This window comes from Gouania willdenowi, chromosome 10 (assembly GCF_900634775.1).
Source record: "Gouania willdenowi chromosome 10, fGouWil2.1, whole genome shotgun sequence".
NCBI lineage: Eukaryota > Metazoa > Chordata > Actinopteri > Blenniiformes > Gobiesocidae > Gouania > Gouania willdenowi.
In genome coordinates, this window is record NC_041053.1 from 37,234,543 (window position 1) to 37,253,920 (window position 19,378).

The following is a 19,378-nucleotide window of genomic DNA, read 5'->3' on the forward strand; positions in this document are numbered from 1 at the left end:
AAGCTGATTCTGATTTTTTTTTAAAAAGAGAAAGAAAGAAAAATCGGTAGTAAATAAAGGGGTTGTATTGAATACTCCTTTTTGCACATGTAAATTGAGAGGTTTAAGTGTTTGTGGATCAAAGCAATGGTCTATTTCTGCTTCTTTTTTTAAAAAAAACGAATTATGTTCAATCAATAAATAAAGGTTTCTTATTCACAGTTAAGTGTAAGACACTGATGCAAACTTGATTTGAATTTTCACAGAAAAACAACATAAAGCATTGATTTTCTATTATTCGGTTTACAATTGTTCATTTTTTTAGTGTGTAAATATTAGTTTTGTAGTTTATGTCTTTCCACATTTTGCTTATAAGACATATTTGTCACATTTGTAGTGTGAAGAAATATCTTAATTAAAAAGCATTTTTGAATTACAAATTAGTGAGCTTGAATTATGAAATAAAATATGAAGCTTTAAAGTTTTACTTCTTTTTTTTATTATTATTATTATTCCATCCAGCGGAGCAAAGGGAGAGGGGAATCACTCACAGCAAAATGCAAATGAGCCTGGAAGCTATTACGATGCTAATGAGATTCCAACATAGAAGTTGCTGCTCCTGCATCCGGGATATAGTTCATCCATTCTTGGAAAAACAGCTCAACACGAGGAAGAGACTTCCTTGTGTTTAACCCTCCTATTTTTGGGGGGGTCAATTTGACCCCATTCAATGTTTATCATTCAAAAAATAGTTGGGGTTGTTTTTTTCTTCGTTTTTCACGAGTTTCCCTAATTTGATTAAGCATAAAATTATCATGATGATATATTTTCAATGTGCTGAACACATATTGCACGCATTTGTGTTCCTCTGGGGTCAATTTGACCCCAATCTTTTTTAGCTGTGTATACCTGTAACAGCCTTTTATCCAAATCATTCCTCATTGTGCTCTGTGTGTGTTGCAATCTGAACACTCTCTCTCTCTCTGTTTTAAAAATGTTGAAAAGGTTTACCGCCAATGAGGTTTTGGAACAGCTCTTTCACAGTGAAAGTGACGTAGATACAAATGTGTCTGAGACAAAGGACTTTATAATGAATAAGGAGATAAAAATGAGTAAATAAATATGCTTATGAGAGGAAAGGGGGGTCACCAACATTAATCAATATGGTTAATCCTGAGAGTCGTGCATGTGCACCCCAAATTAGAAATTATTTGAATGAAAGACATTCAAAATACACTAACTCTAAAACTGAAAGTTTGACCTGATGGTGGCGCTGCAGGACATGCTCTAGTGGTCATTAATATTGTCAATAAATTTGAGAAGATTTGGATGAAAACTATTTAAGATAAATTAATTCTAACATAAAAGTTTGTGCTGATGGTGGCGCTAGAGAACAGGTCAAGGTTTTATTATCAAGGGTTTATTTATGTATTCAACAAATAAACAAAGTGCCTGACACAAAAACTTGGTCAACAATGACTCATTTTGTGGAGGCAAATATCTCTGGGGTCAGATTGACTCCAAGGGTAAAATGTGTTGGTAATATTTGAGGATAAGTTTTTTAGATTTCTTGCCTCTTTTTTGTTGTTGTTTATAAACAGCTTGGATACTTGCAATGTCCCTGCATTATTTTTATGCACCAAATGACAAAAAGAATACACAAAATAATAAACACACAAAATGAAATAAACATTCCCAAAATAATGGAAAAATACACAAAATGACTGCAAAAAACATGCAAAATAACCCCTTAAACACACACAACTAAAAAAAAAAGTTTTTAGTTAGTTAAGTTAGTGAAACATTAGTTTCAGTCTTAGCACATTTTGTCTTTATCTGCAAAATAATTCATGTGTGCATGCAGAAAAATGTCAACAAAAGCACACAAAGTAACAACAAACACACAAACGATTAAAAAAATACACGACAAATGACAACAAAGACAGACAAAACAACCACTTAAACACACAAAAAGCACAAATCCACAGAAAAATGCACCAAATGACTGTAATAACACACAAAGTGACAAAAACATTCCTATAATAACAGAAAAATACACAAAATGACTGAAAAAAATGCTAAATAACCTCTTAAACACATACAACAACTAAAAAAAAGTTAGATAGTTAGTTAAAAAAAAAGAAAACCATTAATTTTCCCCTGGGAAAAAAGAAGAGAAAAAAGTACAACTGTTTGAAGCAACAACATCAGGCATGGTTACAGTTTCAGGCTCTGATGATAATTAAGGAATGAGGGACGTTCCCTGGATCTCTGTAACATGTCAACGACGATGCATTCAGCTGCAAAACCTGTAGAATGGACGCCCAGGTCGTGTAGTTTCTGTCTTTAAAAAAAAGCAGGTATGCAGGTAGGTAGGAAGACAGGTTGTGTTACCATGGAAACGCTGAGAGGGAAGCCATCAGAAGCAGATATATATATATATATATATATATATATATATATATATATATATATATATATATGTGTGTGTGTGTGTCCTGACCCATTTCCATTCTCATCCACAAGTGTTTTGTCTTGCTCACCTTGCTGTTTCACAACTAAATGCAGCTCCTCTCCCTCTCCATCCTTTGTGGACGTGTCGTATAATTCACAGAAAGCTTGAGACCTAAAACATTAAGGAAGCAAAAACGCATCATCTTCTTCTGCAGTTTCACTTTTTCTTCTCCTGCGTGGCTTGAATGTACATGATTAAAAACACAAGTGTTTTAATCAAGACACAGAGGTCAAAATTCACCATTTTTATGTATTTGAGAATAGAGAAACTGTTCACCCTCCGCAAAAAAGATCACAGTCCCACTAATTATTGGGCAGAGAATACACGATTTCCTCACTTTCTTTTTATTTCATCATGGAGCAAACCTTGGGAAGAAACCATGAATGTGTTAATTAAGGTCAGAGGAGAATATGCTCCCACCTTTGGTACACAGTGACTTTTACAGTCAAATAAATTCAGCAGAAGCTACACAGAAGTCATAAAACTGCATTAGTGAGAGTTTATCAACAGGAATAGAATTAAGCATTGTATTGTCTATGACTATGCAATAGCATTGGGCCAGATCAGGGGTGTCAAAGTCAATTTAGTTCAGAGGCCAAATATGAAGCACTTTGAGCTCAAGTTCAAGATTATAAATGAAAATGCCTCAGTTTGCACTTCCACGTATCAACATAAAGCATGTAAAGCTCCGACAATATCCAAGCAATAAGTAGCTGTATTTCCATTGTCAGTTTTTCCGCAAAATAAAAGCGATATTTCGAAAATTCCGACAAAATATAATTGCGCTTTCACGGAAGTGAATTGGGGCCAATTTTGATGGAGAAAATAATTTTGGGGAAATCAAAAATAATGTTGAAATAATGAGAATAAAGACAATATATAATGTGGAGATTAAAGTTGAAAATAAACTCCAGATAGAATATTGTGATAAAAGTCAAAGGTTTGCTAATAAAGTCAACTCTACTTGGCCAATTCACCATATGACAACAACAGTCTCTGTTAAAACTGGCCCTAATCTGTTTCCGTAGCTCCTCAATAGCCACAGATTGACTGAATGCTCCACCTCTTTAAAACTTGACTGTTTTTACCCTCTGAACAGATTAAGATTAAGGATATCTTTTCAAAGTCCTTAAAGAGCTTACAACTCTGTGTTTATGAGCTAAAAAATAAATAATCTGCTTGTTATTAAACCCAACTTTGAAGTATAGTTTAACGCAATCATCGATACACAGAATTTTGCAGTTTGTTGTCATATTGGGGTCTATGCTCCGGTCTGGATTTAAGCGCTTTTTTGTGCGCCTGCAGTTATGTGCTTCTCTCCTGCGTGTATTATCTGGTCCAGGATCCTGACGCGCGTAAATCGACCAAAAGCGCGTAGTCTGTGAATGAAGGCGGTCTGAAACAAAGGAGGCGGACTTGGGCATAATGTCGTTACTTTTAGGCCGTCTAGAAATCATGGAACATAGAGTTTTCCCAACGCTTGTAAATGTCATTGAAATCTGTGAAGATGATAAATCGCACTTTTAATTTGAAACGCTTTCATAGATAAACAATGTTATAGGTTTATTTGATCAGATTATTGCAGTGTGAGGATCGGCTAACAGTGTAAAATCTCTCCTTTGTTTCGCCTCATATTAACGACAGCATATGACAGCTAGTTTCACTTATTATTTACTCTGTAGTGAATCAAACTGTGACTTTACATTGAACCTAGTATGAAAATAGTTGAATCATTGTGACCAACGTGGACAGAAGTCTGACTTCTGTCAAAGTTTCATTAATCGAGCAGCAGCAACTCGGGTGCGCACAGCTGTCTGCCCCACAACACAGCACCTACCGTGTCAGCAGAAAAAAGAGTGGACGGCACGGATAAAATCTAATTAAATGTAGCACATTTTGTCCCGTTTAGGACTGATAAATGTCGATATATTGAACGCAGTGACAGTGTGACAGTGTCAGTATGGATAGATTCTTTCTGGGAGTCTCTTTTGCGATACTATGAGTCTGTGTGGATTAAATTGTAACTAAGTCTAAACTTCTAGTGCAACATAATGTTTCATATTATCGGCACTTATTCCAGGTTCAGAAGCGCGTAAGAGGAAAAGAACTCAAGCAGATGGGAGAATGCACGTAAGACCAGATTTGAATGGGAACACCCACATTTCAGGGCTGCTCCACCCAGAGTGCGTACCTGGGATGGAGGCGTGCAGCTACTGATTTATGTACAGGGGGAGAATAGCACGCAGCACAAAAACTGCTCAGCTGCGTGACTTTTCTGACATACGCGCACGGGGGAATAGACCCCATGGTGGATTGGCCCTCGTCAGTTTCCGTAGATTGTTTCTTTAGCAGACATTCAACTTTTATCACAATATTGTATTTTGAGATCATTTTTGAAATTTTGACTTTATTCTTTATTCTCCATCAAAATTGGCCCTAATCCACTTCTGTACGCTTTAAACATGTTTTCATTGAAGGTTGTTTTCACTCTCGTGAAATCTCATCCCGCGATAATTTGTTGCAGGAATATGGATGCCCCAAACCTCTTTATAACACTCCGTTGTTTGCTGTCTGGTGTGGCACTAATTTTTATTATTCTAATGCTTAGAAATGTCTTTGTCTCTTTTTCTGTCCATACGTACACACCATGTTTTCTCTGAGAGAAGTGGTGATGTGACCAGTTACGCCACGTCATGTGAAGTGTAATTGTGGAAATAACGGTTTCCATTGCGCTTCTGCGACACATTTCAATATTGAAACATCTGAAAAACCTCCTCATGAAAGAGTAAAAACTTCTTAGTGATATGTGAGTGTTTTTTTTTCAAAATTCAGGTGTTTCCATTATTTTTATTTTATTGCACTATATAGATTTTTGCACGTTTTCAAGGGTGATGGAAACGCAGCAAGTGACACATTTGAGTCTCTGCAGGATCTCCACTTCTATAATCTTTGTCACCAATATTTATTCAATTCCACAATATTGGCAGGGCTCACTGTTTTCCCTATGCCAATATCACAAGACTGTGGTCATTGTCATCCGTAAATTGTTGAGAGAACTCTCAGTTTTTCCAAATTCCTGCAATTTATCTTAAATTACTCCACAAAATGTCTCCAAATTAGATAAAAATTTCTCACAAAATCCAGAAAATGTTAGGTTAAAATCCTTCAGGGACTGGTTTCTGACACTTATTGTGTTGATTTTGTCACTGCCTTACATACTTTATATAGTAATAATATGTGGAAGCGTAGGCGGAGTTTGAGATTCTTCCCAGCAGGAGTTCAACAAAACGTAGAATTGAATAAATAGACCGTCTTGAGATTTGCGCCAACCACAATGTGTGTAACATATATAATAATGCAAATATGATTAGTAACATAATTGATAATATTGACTACAAAAATTTCTGAAGATGTGTTGTTTAATGTTGTAAATTCATGATTAAAATCAGGCCGGTGACCACTTTCAGCTTTATTTTAGCTGCAGTACCATACATGAACTGCTGGGTGCAGTGTCGCTTCACCATTTACATTGTGAAGAAGAATTGCGAAACAGAAGAAGAACCAACCTAAAGTCTCAAAAGTTTGGGACCATTTCACTGAAAACGTATATTACACACTTGAGGTAGATATATATTTTGTACAGTCGCTGTGTCTTTTGGCACTTTAAATATTTATATATTATGTACCAGGGTTGCGGTCAATTACATTTTTCAGTTACAATTACGTTTTCAATTACCCATGGTCATTTACATCTCATTTACGATTATGGCATTCATTTCATTTCCAATTAAATTCCAATTATATTTTATTCTCATAAAGTCAATTACATTTACCTTCTCAATTAGTAAAGTTCAATTACAATTACCTTCTCAATTAGTAAAGTTCAATTACAATTACCTTCTCAATTAGTAAAGTTCAATTACAATTAATCACAATTACTGAGCCTGAAATATATAACCTAATAAGAGTTAACATTCCTCTTGTGTTAGCTTTCTGTTAGCATCTGTCATGCTAACTGGTCCTAAATCAGCTGTAAAATACACTAAAAACAAATATCTGTAATCTAATTTCTTTCTAATCTATGAAAACATAGGTTTTAATATATTTGGTGTGGGCATTTGAGTCTTTTTTGTGTCAGTATACCCCTCATTTAATTTTTTTTTAAATGTTAAAATGTGGGAAAGCTTGATATGAAACATATTTTAAGAATTGTTAACTACATACATGTAGAACTGTACATAGAACTGTGACATGGTTCCCCAGTTTTACGTCAAAGTACAAATGACAATTTTTAAAGAATTTTCACGACAATTACAAATACAAAGTCAATTATCTGCTCAATTACAATTACGACAGCAACAGTTTTTTAAAGTTACAGTTATAATTATAATTACGCCATAATTCTAAATAAATATCAATTACGCAATTACAATTATAATGGACCCCAACCCTGTTATGTACATACTTTCAAATGAATTTGGGAAAACTGTAATGAAAACATTTGACCCCCCCCCACCTACAACCCCCAGGAAAATGAAACTATGTGACATCCAGACGTAGTCCCACTATTGACCAGTACCCATACAGTATGTAGGACATATTTGTCATTATCATTACAACACAACTGAACTATTGGTGAAATCTGCCACATGAGCTTTTCTCTTCTACACTGTGCTGTGTTGCAGCCACACTTGAGTAGTATAAGCGCTTGAGGCGAGCAACCAAATCTTGTTAGAAATGTCAATTGAAAAGGTCTTTAGATATTAAAAATGTAGTTTTTAATTAAAGGTTTATTAATAGATTTTTTCAAAGTTTTTTTTTTAATTACCCCACTGGATGCCTGAGGCATTTGGATTACAACTTTTATCTCACTCGATTCAGACTGCCGCTCCCTATTCAGCCATTTTGGATTAAAAGTCAGACTTCATAAATGCTGTTCATTAATTCCCAGTGTGGGCAGTTAATGTGAGATTCAGCTACAATGTTTCAGCTGGTCAGAGCGTGTGTTTATTTTTAGATCCTTGTGGCTACTTGGCAGCCTGAGCCTAATCTGTCATAGAGGAAATCTTCATCAGCGTGCCAGAAAAAAAAAAAAAAAAAGATCGACAACGTACCCTGGTGTGGCTGGTTTAGAAATTCAACACGTCAGTAACACACACTGTCACAGTAAATAATATTATTGATGTCTGCTGCATGGATTTCTCTGTGGGGAAATATAGAATAATGAGCAATGTATGATTGTACAGTTTTTAACACAGATAAGTCCGGCTGTATTCAGTGTAATTATGAATGTATTTTTTAATTCATTTTCACAATTCTGCTTTTTTTTTTAAACTAATAATGATTATTTTTTTATTTTTTTTATCCCTAACTGAAATATTGAAATGAAAGTTTTGCCTCTAATAGTGATATTGGATCAAAATTAAAGATATTACATCCACTCCTACAGTAATCAGATGTTAACCCTGCCATTATCCTTGGGGGTCAATTTGACCCCATTCAATATTTATCATTCAAAAAATAATAGTTCACTTTTTTTTGCTTCATATTTCATGACTTTGTCTAATTTCGCGGGCACTGATTTAGCATTAAATGATCATGATGACGTTTTTTTCAATGGCTGAACACATATTGCACTCATTAATGTCCCTCTGGGGTCAATTTGACCCCAAGCAGTTTTAGATGTGGATGACTTGTCTGACCAGTCTTGTGGTCATTTATGTCAGCAAATTTAAGAAGATTCAATTAATAATAATAATAATAATAATAATTATTATTATTATTATTATTATTATTATTGTCTGTGTGTGAATAGGGTTCATATTATTGTGGTCATTACTGTTTTCAATAAATTTGAAAAGATTTGGATGAAAACTATTCAAGATAAATTAATTCTAATGTAAAAGTTTGTCCTGATGGTGGCGCTAGAGAACAGGTCAAAGTTAAATCATCAACGGCTTATTTATGTATTCAACAAATAAACAAAGTGTCTGACACTAAAACTTGGTCAACAATTTTCAAAAAAAATATTTTTCTGGAGGTAAATATCCCTGGGGTCAGATTGACCCCAGTGTAAAATGTGTTGGTAATATTTGAGGATAATAGGAGATTTAATGGAGAGGACTTGTTTTTGAAAGTAATGATGAAAAATGTTACGCGTATGAAGCATTTTGTTTGTCGCGTAATGCCCAGCGTGGTAAGGAGCCGTTTTCATTAGCAGCATTGATTGGAGGCACCACGATCAATACATATCATGATATCATGGACACGGGCTGTTTATGTTTCCAGCTGTTACAGCTGTGCCCTTTAATATGTTGGATTAAAATGACACATTTATATGCTTGGCTAAAACACACAAAATACAGTTGTGTGTATTAAACTAAGAAAGGATAGAATGAAGCTAAGATTATCCCAAGACAATGCCTCAGGAAATCCACTTTGATCTCCTGACATGTTTTGACTGACAACTGCCAGTCTTCGTCAGAGGCGTCTGCTGATCGCTTTGATGTTTCCTTGAAAGTTTCCTTGACTTCCGCGTAATAATTCCAGCAAGATTCTTATTGTCTTCTTTTTGAATAATATGTTAAGGTGTTACCACGTGGAAGTCAAGGAAACATCAAAGCCATCAGCAGACGCCTCTGACGAAGACTTGCAGTTGTCAGTCGAAACATGTCGGGTGATCAAAGTGGATTTCCTATGGAAAGGTTTAATGAAACTCTTATTTTTTCTTCGAGCAAACAATTTTAATGAGAATGACAATGAAACAAAGGATCTTAAAGAAACCAATGTTTCAAAGGGTACAAAAAGCCCCCCTAGTGGTCAAAAGTTTTCATTACAGTTTTCCTAAATTATTTTGAAAAAATACAATCCTTAATATAATGTACATAATATACAAATATTTTAAGTGCCATAAAACACAGTGACTGTACAAAATATGTATGAATTAATTTGTTCTTTTAAAAATACAAGTTATTTTATTCCTTTCAACCATGTTGAAATGTTGAGTTTTTTTTTTTAATAAAATAGTTTTCTGCTGCTTTGATTCTAACATATTTACTGTTAGTTTCATGGCACAGATGTTAGCTCAGGTGTGTAATATAAGTTTCCAGTGAAATGGTCCCTAAATTTTGAGACTTAGGCTGCATCCGAATATTCCCTCCTATCTCCTTTCCTATCCATTGTTCCTTGATCCCACGAAGTGTTTAAGTGGTAGCCATGACAAACAGCAATCCAATTCTAAGGAAAGGAGGCTCATTGCTTCCTTTATAACCTCCCTTAGCCTAGGAAACACTGATGCATCCTTTACCAAAGGAGACGAGATAATGCTGACCCACAATTCCTTGCGGCGACAACATTTAAAGGAACACGCACACCTGAGCATTCACGGAAACTCACGATGACCGACAAAAGACAAAGATCACGTAAGTTACCAATGCAATAATATGCCTTGAACAACTTTAAATTATCTAAAACCCATATCTTATTATATGTAAGCCATATCAAATTATAACTGACATAAAAAGGGATCTGACACATTTTTTTGCCATATTATGCTGTAATACGTGTTGTAAATGCCATTTTAGTAGTCCATTTTTGGAAATCAGACGTCACTAACCTTCGGATTATTACGTCACCTAGTGCGTATGATTGTGAAAAGAAACGTGACGGTCGTTTCCTAACTCCTTTCCTAACACCTTTCCTTAACCCCGTGACTTCAGCCACGGGGTTATGGAAAAGTAGATAGGAAAGGGGATAGGAGGGACTATTTGGACAGCCTCGAGGTTGGTTCTTCTTCTGTTGCGCAATTCTTCTTTACAATGTAAATGTTGAAGCGACACTGCACCCAGCAGCTCATGTATGGTACTGCAGCAAACATGAAGCTGAAAGTGACCGCTGGCTGGATTTTATCATGAATTTACAACATTAAATGACACTGCGATGCACGTTTTTGTATCCTGATTTAGCTTTGCTAGCCACAAGCGCCTTCTTTCCTCTGATAACTTGTGAGATTGTTCTCCCTGATTTGATATGATTTTTGGCAATCTATTAAATTCCAAATGCATCTCACTGTTTGACCGATTGGTACAGCCAAAAACATGGCAATAGTTCACCATTTTATCTCGAAATTCTGGATTTTCATGTCTGCGTGCTATTCGTAAACCTGCTGCTTTATCTCCAAAATGGCAACTTCCGGGTTGATGACGCACCGTGAAAACCATATTGAGAAAAATAAAATAAGAATACATTTAATATATATGAGTTTTGGTCCATATCGCCCTGCAGCCCCAGTGTGATAGCAGTAGTTCTGATTCATTTAGGATGACAAAATTTATTTATTTATTTTTTTTTTTTTTTGGGAAAATTAATCACAAAGCATGCCAAAATCTGACTTGAACTTTCCAAGAGTGAAAAGCAGAGTTTTGAGTGTTGAGGGAACAGGAAACGACATCCCTCCACCCCTTCAATATCCAGCAGCAGCAGCTCCACAGCCTTCCTCCTCCTCCTCCTCCTCCTCCTCTATAGCACGGAGCGGACAGGCCAACTCTCAGAGAGCAGCTCAGCCTCTGCAGCGGCTGCTTCCACCACCGGGCTCTCCGGAGATCTCCGGCTCCCCATGTGCGCTGCTCTGCCCGCTGGATGTTGAGAAGCCACCATGTCCAACCCGACCCACGACCCGTTCTACGCGTCCCCGTTCGGACCCTTCTACAGGAGGCACTCGCCCTACATGGTCCAGCCCGAGTACCGGATCTACGAGATGAACAAGCGGCTCCAGACGCGCACAGAGGTGAGTCCGCCGCTCGGTTCCGTTCCGCTCCGGGTACCGGAGGCAGGAGGCTGGGCGGGTGGAGGACCGGGGGGGAGGTGGAGGTGGATCGGGATCGGAGAACCTGTAAGCTCCGTCAGTCAGGGGAGAAATGGATGAGATGTGAAAGTGGGAAACATTCCTGAGGTCAAAGTAAACAGTTAGAAGTTAGAAAAGCTGCTGATTTGAGGACGTAATTACCTGTAATCAGTCTCACCTGGAAGGGAGGCACGTGGAAAAAAACAGGCTTTATTTTATTTTTATTTAATAGATTATTTAAAAATAACATTAATAAACCCTTTAACCCCCCCCCCCCAAAAAAATAAAAAAAAATAATAATAATAATAAAAAAAAAAACAGAAACAAAACAATCATAATATTTTTGATTAATTCCCATAAAAATATATTAAAAAATGTTTCTCCTTCTAAAACCCAAGGCATACTAAACTGCTGTATTTTAAAAGTTCATTAATAAACTTGATTTAGGTTGGCTGCACTGTTTTCCTCTACAACATTTTTTCCCCCCCAATGACAATAACTAAATAAATAAATAATCAAAAATTTCTAATTGATTCCCATAAAAACATTTTTTTTTAAATTTCTATTTTCAATTTTTTTCAAATAATGAAAATGACAACAGAAACAACTCAAAGAAATAACACACAAATTAACAATAATTTTACACAAACTGAGTAAAATGTGAAAAATGACAACAACAAAACTACCACTCTTTACTAGTAATCTGTCTCACCTAAGGTAGGGAGGCAAGTGGAAAGAAGACACTTTATTTAAATAGATTATTTAAAAATTACATTAATAAACCCTTTCCCCCATAAACAAAAATAGAAAAATATTTAATTGATGGCCATACAAACCGTTTTTAAACGTTTCTCATAAAACATGTAAAAGTTCAATAATATACTTGAAAGATTTAAATATGCTGCACTGTTATTTCCTTGACTAAAGATTTTCATCATAGTTTTCTTCGACAACATTTTTTAAGTGAAAATAACTACACCATGACTAACAAAATAAATAAAATAATTAAAACTGATATTTTTCATCAGCGAACACAAGCGAAGACTTCACTGTTAATTAGAGCTGGGTATCGCCAGGTTCCTCGCGATACGATATATCACAATATTTCCATTTCCATTATCCATTTCACAGAACTTGTAAAACATTGTCAATCAATTTCACATGAATAACAGCCAAGTAAAACAGTGTATACTGCACAGTGGCTCTGCTTAACACACACTGATCACAACTAGTCTTCGTGTTATGTTTAAGTCTTTATTTTTTTAAGGGAAGACTGAGACAAAATAATGCTTCACCAAAATACTGTTCATGTTTGTGTTGAAGCATATTAACTTGTTTCATGAAAACTGCATATGAAAAAGAATAAATAAATATTCAGTCAGTGCATTAACCTGGCATTGATGGTCTTGTCCACAACAACAGGCAACTTTTCCCACAAATCTTCTGTAGCTCTGAGAAACGGACGGAGTTTCACAGGCACAGCAAAGTTAAGCGGGAACTGGTCGGCTCTGTATTTAGCAGTCAGTGATGATTTGCGTAGTTTTTTGGCGGTTTAGACGGGATTTCGGGTGGTTTGGGCGTGCAGCCAAGACGGGAGAGGAAGGGCGGTGCACCTAATGAGTGCTCCCCAGAAACATGTCCCCATAAAAATAACGTTTCTTGCCTCACGGTGACGCATTTCATGCCAATTCTGTTCATTTGATTCCGTCCGCAATTCCATTAACGTGGATTTTATAGGACCCTATACTATACCCTATAATAAATATTGTACTATTGATCATTTGACACATCCTTACTGTTAATTTGTTAATGTTAATTCAGGAGAAACTGGTCCATGCTTTTATCTCCAGCAGACTGGACTATTGTAATGGTCTTCTGACAGGAATCCCCCAAAAGAGCATCAAACAGCTACAGCTGGTTCAGAACGCTGCAGCTCGGGTCTTAACCAGAACAAAGAGGTCAGAGCACATTACTCCAGTTTTAAAGTCTTTACACTGGCTCCCAGTCAGCCTCAGAATAGACTTTAAAGTTCTGCTGCTGGTGTATAAATCTGTGAATGGGTTTGGTCCAGAATACATCAGTGACATGTTAGTCAGGTATGAACCCAGCAGGTCTCTCAGATCTATGGACACAGATCAGATAGTGGAGCCCAGAGTTCACAGTAAACATGGTGATGCTGCTTTTAGTTGTTATGCTGCAAAGAAGTGGAACAAACTGCCAGCGGAGCTGAAGTCAGCATCCAATGTGAACATTTTTAAATCAAAGTTAAAGGCACTTTTTTTCTCTACTGCATATGATTGAGAGAGAGATTTTTGGTCATGTTGTTGATGTAATGATGATTTTACTGATGATTTTAATTGATTTTACTGATGATTTTAATTGTTCTTATTGATTTAAATGTTCTTATTGATTTTAAACAATTGAATGTTTTATCATGTAAAGCACATTGAGTTGCCTTGAGTATGAAATGCGCTATATAAATAAATTTGCCTTGCCTTGCCTTGCCTTAATTTTGTTGACTAAAGATTTTTGTCAAAGTTTTCCTTGAGTGACAATAACTAGACCATGCAAAATTGCACAAAATTTCTCCCAAAACAAACAAGATGATTACAAGGATACACAACAATAACATAAATCACTTCAAAAAACAAAAAATAACTAAAATTTACACAAAATGAGTAAAATGTAAAAAAAAAAACAACACTACCATTAATTACCTGTCTCACCTGAGGGAGGGTGGAACATGGAAAAGTAATGTATTACAAGTACTCGCGCACAGATACACTCGTGGTACCACACTTTTTACAAAAACAAACAACATGACTACAAGGATGTACACAACAATAACAAAAACAAAAGTTTTAATATAATTTAAAACTAGACTATAACTGAAATACTTCTGATAGCATTTTTGACTAAATCTAAATCCAATTTGCTGTTAAAATGAGCACTGGGACTGACAGTGAAGCATATATTTGGTTTTTATATCATTTATTTCTTTTTTTTCCAACTTGCTCTTAGTGACAAATCTGCATTAACTTAAACCAAACAATTTAAATATAGTTAGACGCATCAGATTGGATTGTTTTCACTTCAATCTCTGGACTAAGTTTTGATGATTAATCCTTTCTAATAGATTTCCCGTGATTGTAAAATTAATCCGTGTGAAGTAATTCTTCGTGTTTTGCCACTGCTCTGAGCGTACACACTCACACACACACACACACACACACACACACATACAGTGTCACTGTGACTGAACTCTTGGTGATCCCCAGTGCCAGTTGTGTACGGCGAGCATCTGTCCTCAGCATCTGTTCTGTGATCACAAACGTGTAAATCAGTGGATAAAAACTTCATCTGACATGTCAGGTTTGTCACATCCAGTGTGTTCGTGGTGGTGGTGGTGGTGGGGGGGGGGGGGGGATGAATGAAGTAAACAGCAGTAAATATTAAATACATGCTTTCTGCAGCTTAGAATTTGACATTGTGAACTGTGAATATGAAAAGCTGGAGCGAAGGAATTACGTTTTCCTGATTAACCTACTGAACTTTCCCAGTTGGAAGATCTATTTTCATGTTTTCTGACTTTTATTAAACAGAAAACCATCAAAGGGTTTACAGAAACATACTGTGGATTTCTTCACAAAATGACCTAAACCACACGTGACAAACTCATGGGCCGGGGGCCAAATCTGGCCCTTTGGAGCATCCAATTCGGCCCTCAGGAGAAAGTAAAAATGACATATTGTGAATGTAATACAACAATATTTGCATGATTACAGTAATTTTTTAGTGTTAAACAGTTGAAAAAACTCAAAATTTATATAAAATCCTTCAAGTTTCCTTAAATTATGACACAATATTTATCTTAAATAAATAGCAATGGGTCACAAAATCAAAGAAATTTAAAGTGAAGATCCTGATTGGACTGAAATCTATCACTTTCTGCTAGATTATTGTCTGTTTCTTACATATTTTGTGTGTATATATATATCTATAAATATAAGCACAGCTACGACTTCTCCTCTGGTTCTCCTGTTTCTTGTGTTATGGTCTGTGCGTCAGTAGAAACTTGTGAAATGAGAAAGGTTCCACGCTGTTTTGTGATGTTTATTTCTGTAGTTAATTCATCGCAATTCATGTGATAAAGTCCCAGCACTAGTTTTAATAAAAGTTAGTAATAGTTGATAAGAACCTAGTGTGCAATGAGTGACGTGAAAATCTGTTAATGTCTGTTTTTTGACCAATTGAATTAATTCATTTTCGGGTGCTAAATCTGGTCCATTGGAGCATTCGATTCGTCCCGCACGATAAAGTAAAAATGACAGTGAAAATAATGAATCATTGTGTGATTCCAATCGTACAAATATTGTTGCGTTTCAGTCATTTTCTAATGTTTAGCATTTTAAAAAAAACTAATTCCGACAAAATTCTTCAATTTTAAATAGAAAATTGTCACAAAATGTAGGAAATTTAAATTAAAGATCCTATTGGGACTCAAATATGTCACAAATTGCTTGGATATGATCGTTTTTTTACAGATTTTGTATTTCTTGTATAGGTAGAAGTGCAAACTAGGGCACAATAATGTTGAAAGTACTCATTTTCCCACATATAATCTGTGGCCCACTTGAGATCAAACTGCTCGATATTTGGCCCCTGAACTAAAATGAGTTTGACACCCCTGATCTAAACGATAGAAGTTTGTTTTCCTTCCTTCCTTTGTTGCTGCCTAAAGGACTATTAGCACTTATTTAGGAAACGGACTGAAGCTGGACTGCAGCAGTTTTGTACAACGATGCTGAATTTTTCTTTATGAGAAACAACTTGCAACTTAAAGCAGACCAAGGCAATGTTGCTGAGATGCAGCGGCCTGGTGTGATGCATTATTCATGCTTAGTGGTCCAAGCCTCGCTGGAGCTCAACTTCTGTACCACACACACACACACACACACACACACACACACACACACACACACACACACACACACACACACACACACACACACACACACACACACACACACACACACACACAGGGAAGGTGCTGATGCCAGACATGGAAAAACACAAGTGCGCGGTCAGAAGATACTTTCCCCAAAACACCTTCATCAACTCATTTGAACTTATTATATTGTGGGTTAGTGTAACTTCTGCTCAGCATCTTTAATGCTGTGGGCCCTCGGCCTGATTTGAGTGGCCCCCCCAGAGTAAATGCACAATTTGACTCCACAAACACAAAAATGGCGACAAAAAACACACAAAATGACTCCAAAAAACATACACGACAACAAAAACATACAAAATCACAACAAAAAACACCAAATGACTCATAAAAACATACAAAATTAAACAAAGGAACAAAAATACAAACAAGATGCACAACAATACCAGAAAAAACACACACTAATAACATAAACGACTCCAAAAATAACTCAGAAAACACACACGTTTACTACATGTATATACAAAAAAGAATTTTAGACAATAAGTTAAAAAAAAAAATTCTCAAAATGACTCTTAAAAACACGAAATTATAGAAATTGCACAAAGGGACAACAAAAATACACACTTTTTCCAAAAAAAACCAAGTCAACTACAAATATAACAAACAACCGAGATGACAACAAAAATTACTCCAACACCCACAAGTATACACAAAAACAAAATAAAACACGCATAAATTATACACTAAATGAGTAAAAATGTGAAAAAACTACAAAAACACTGAAAATGTCTTCTAGAAACTTACAAGATTATGAAAATTGCACAAAGGGACAACACAAATACACACATTTTCTCCAAAAAAAAAACATGTCAATTACAAGTATACTCAAAAATAACAAAAACAACCTAAATGACTCCAGAAACAACAACAAAAATACCTCCAAAAACACACAAATAATTTGTTCTTTCAAATTTGTCATAATTCTAAATGTCAGCCTCGACGTTAATAATAGTGCCCTCAGATCAGACAATCATCTCTGAGCTGTGCAGGGAATTATATGCAGACTTTTGCAGTTTTGTTTGCATCCAAATGTGGCATCGTGCTCAGTTCAAGCTTTTAACTCAATCATAAAGTAATTATCCTCATTTATGCGTAACAAATAGTGCAGCGTTTGGTGGAGAAACATAAGAACACAAGGAGGAACGTTCCCCGACAGAAAGTGGCTTTTCATGTAAATGGCTTTTCTCTCTTTTTATGGAAACGTAGACAGAAAAAGATAAAGTTGGCTTTCATGATGAAGCAGGTTCTCCATGAGCCGCTTACCTGCAGTCAGCCACGTTAGAGGCTGCTTCCTTAATGGTGATGTTTGTCTGAAGGGATTCTCTAGCGTTTAATTCGTCACTTACTGTAGCTTCTGCTCAAGCCTTTGAAAATCTGAGCACAGTCAGACGCAGGATCAACGAGGGGGTCAAGTGTTGTGTAACGGGAGGTTATCAGGATTTCTGGTTGTAAATAAAATAAATAAAAATAAATGTGGATTAGGCTAGAATAACAATGGTGAAATTCATCCTGCATTTACAGCATGCAGCTGTGGAAAAGACTAATTTCTTTGTATGTAGTGTAACAGTATCCTATTGTGATTGTTGGCTTTACTGCCTCCACTCTATTTTATGAACATCACTCACAGAGAACATGCAATCTCCCTTCAGAGGGGAGGTTAAAACCTTTGCAAAATAATTAAGCATATAGCAACTATTACTAATAATGCAACACCCTTAATATAGTCTGCACAGATTGGGGTATTACCCGTTTTATTTTGGAGTGTGTTGAACAAAGTGATGTATAGTGGTGGACTCCAGCCAGATGGGTCACCTTGGTTTGGCTCGGTTTGTGTTCACAGCTCACTTTTTGATCATGGGGGTGCTGTTACTAAAGTATAGACTTCTATGGGCGAGCACGTACAAGCGCGCAGAGAATTCTGCCTTCTCCGTCTGTTGGTGCTTTCACACCATTCAACAACGGAGATGTGACAAATTGCCACGTTTTGGTGGGTTTTTTTTGCGCCATAGTTTGAATCCACCCACCCACAATGCCATGCAACTAAATCGCTCTAGGATTTGTTTGCTCTGATAGTTCACCTCGTTTGGTTGGTGTGAACACACAAAACGAATTCTAGAGCGGATGAAACGGGAGAATTCCAGAGCGATTGTTTCTGCCGGTTTCGGAGCGTTTCCAATCAAAGTCTAGAGCGATTCAGCTGTGGCGTGAACACAAATTGACTAAAAACAGGAAGTATGGGAGATGCCGGGAGAACCGACTGCAGCACAGACGTTGCTGCTTCATTGATGGATGTTTTGAAAGAACAAACGGAGAAAGTTGAATTCTCTGCGCGCTCGAACACACTCACTTTGACCTACAGATCAGAACCTCTTCTTCTGGTTTCTGTTAGTCTGCCTAGAGAAGTCTCTACTCCAGTAATTCATTTCAACTTTATTTATGTAGTACAAATGACAACAAAGTCATCTCAAAGTCCATAGTAAGTAAGAAAGAACCCAACAAGATCCAAATGAACAAGCATTTAGCGACAGTGGGAAGAAGAAAGTCCCTCTTTTTTTAATAGGAAGAAATCTCCAGCAGAACCAGGTTCAGAGGTGGCAGCCATCCGCCTCAACTGGTTGGGTTAGTGAACAGAGGAGCAAACAGAATAGGATAGAAGGATAAACCATCAGAGTGTCCCAGACAAGTTGAGCCGCAAGCCATCAATCAGGAACGACCAGCTCCAACATCGAGACACCTGAAACAGAAAAGAGCTCTCGGAGGGCGAGGAGAAGGCACGGACTGCAGGAAAAACATGTTACGCTATGATACACTCGTTGCTAGTGGTTGGGTAAACATAGACGTCTTGTGGCATCTTCCATCCTCTGAAAGGCTACCACTACAGTCGTCTTGTACTGGTCGCACGTAATGATATATGGGGTAATGGCGCCCACAAGTGACTAGCTTATGTAACTGCACCAGAGGCAGTGTGGAGTGGATCAGAAGTTGCGCTCCGAAGGGAAACCAAGCCAAACCAAGGTGATAAAATGATCAG

At 36.6% G+C, this 19,378-nt stretch overlaps 2 protein-coding genes across 2 annotated transcripts in view; one reads left to right on the forward strand and one right to left on the reverse strand.

Moving 5' to 3' along the window:
* anxa5a (annexin A5a) overlaps positions 1-19,378 on the reverse strand; it is a 1,189,405-nt gene that overhangs the window by 848,325 nt on the left and 321,702 nt on the right. The window contains exon 14 of the transcript XR_003674903.1: positions 864-869. The gene's annotated coding sequence lies outside the window, so the exon portion shown is untranslated. The remainder of the gene's footprint in view (positions 1-863; positions 870-19,378) is intronic.
* The window catches only part of ldb2a (LIM domain binding 2a), a 135,801-nt gene continuing 127,447 nt past the window's right edge, over positions 11,025-19,378 (forward strand). Inside the window, 1 exon segment of the mRNA XM_028458961.1 lies at positions 11,025-11,279. Coding sequence (XP_028314762.1) covers positions 11,148-11,279 — 132 coding nt within the window. The 5' untranslated portion in view covers positions 11,025-11,147.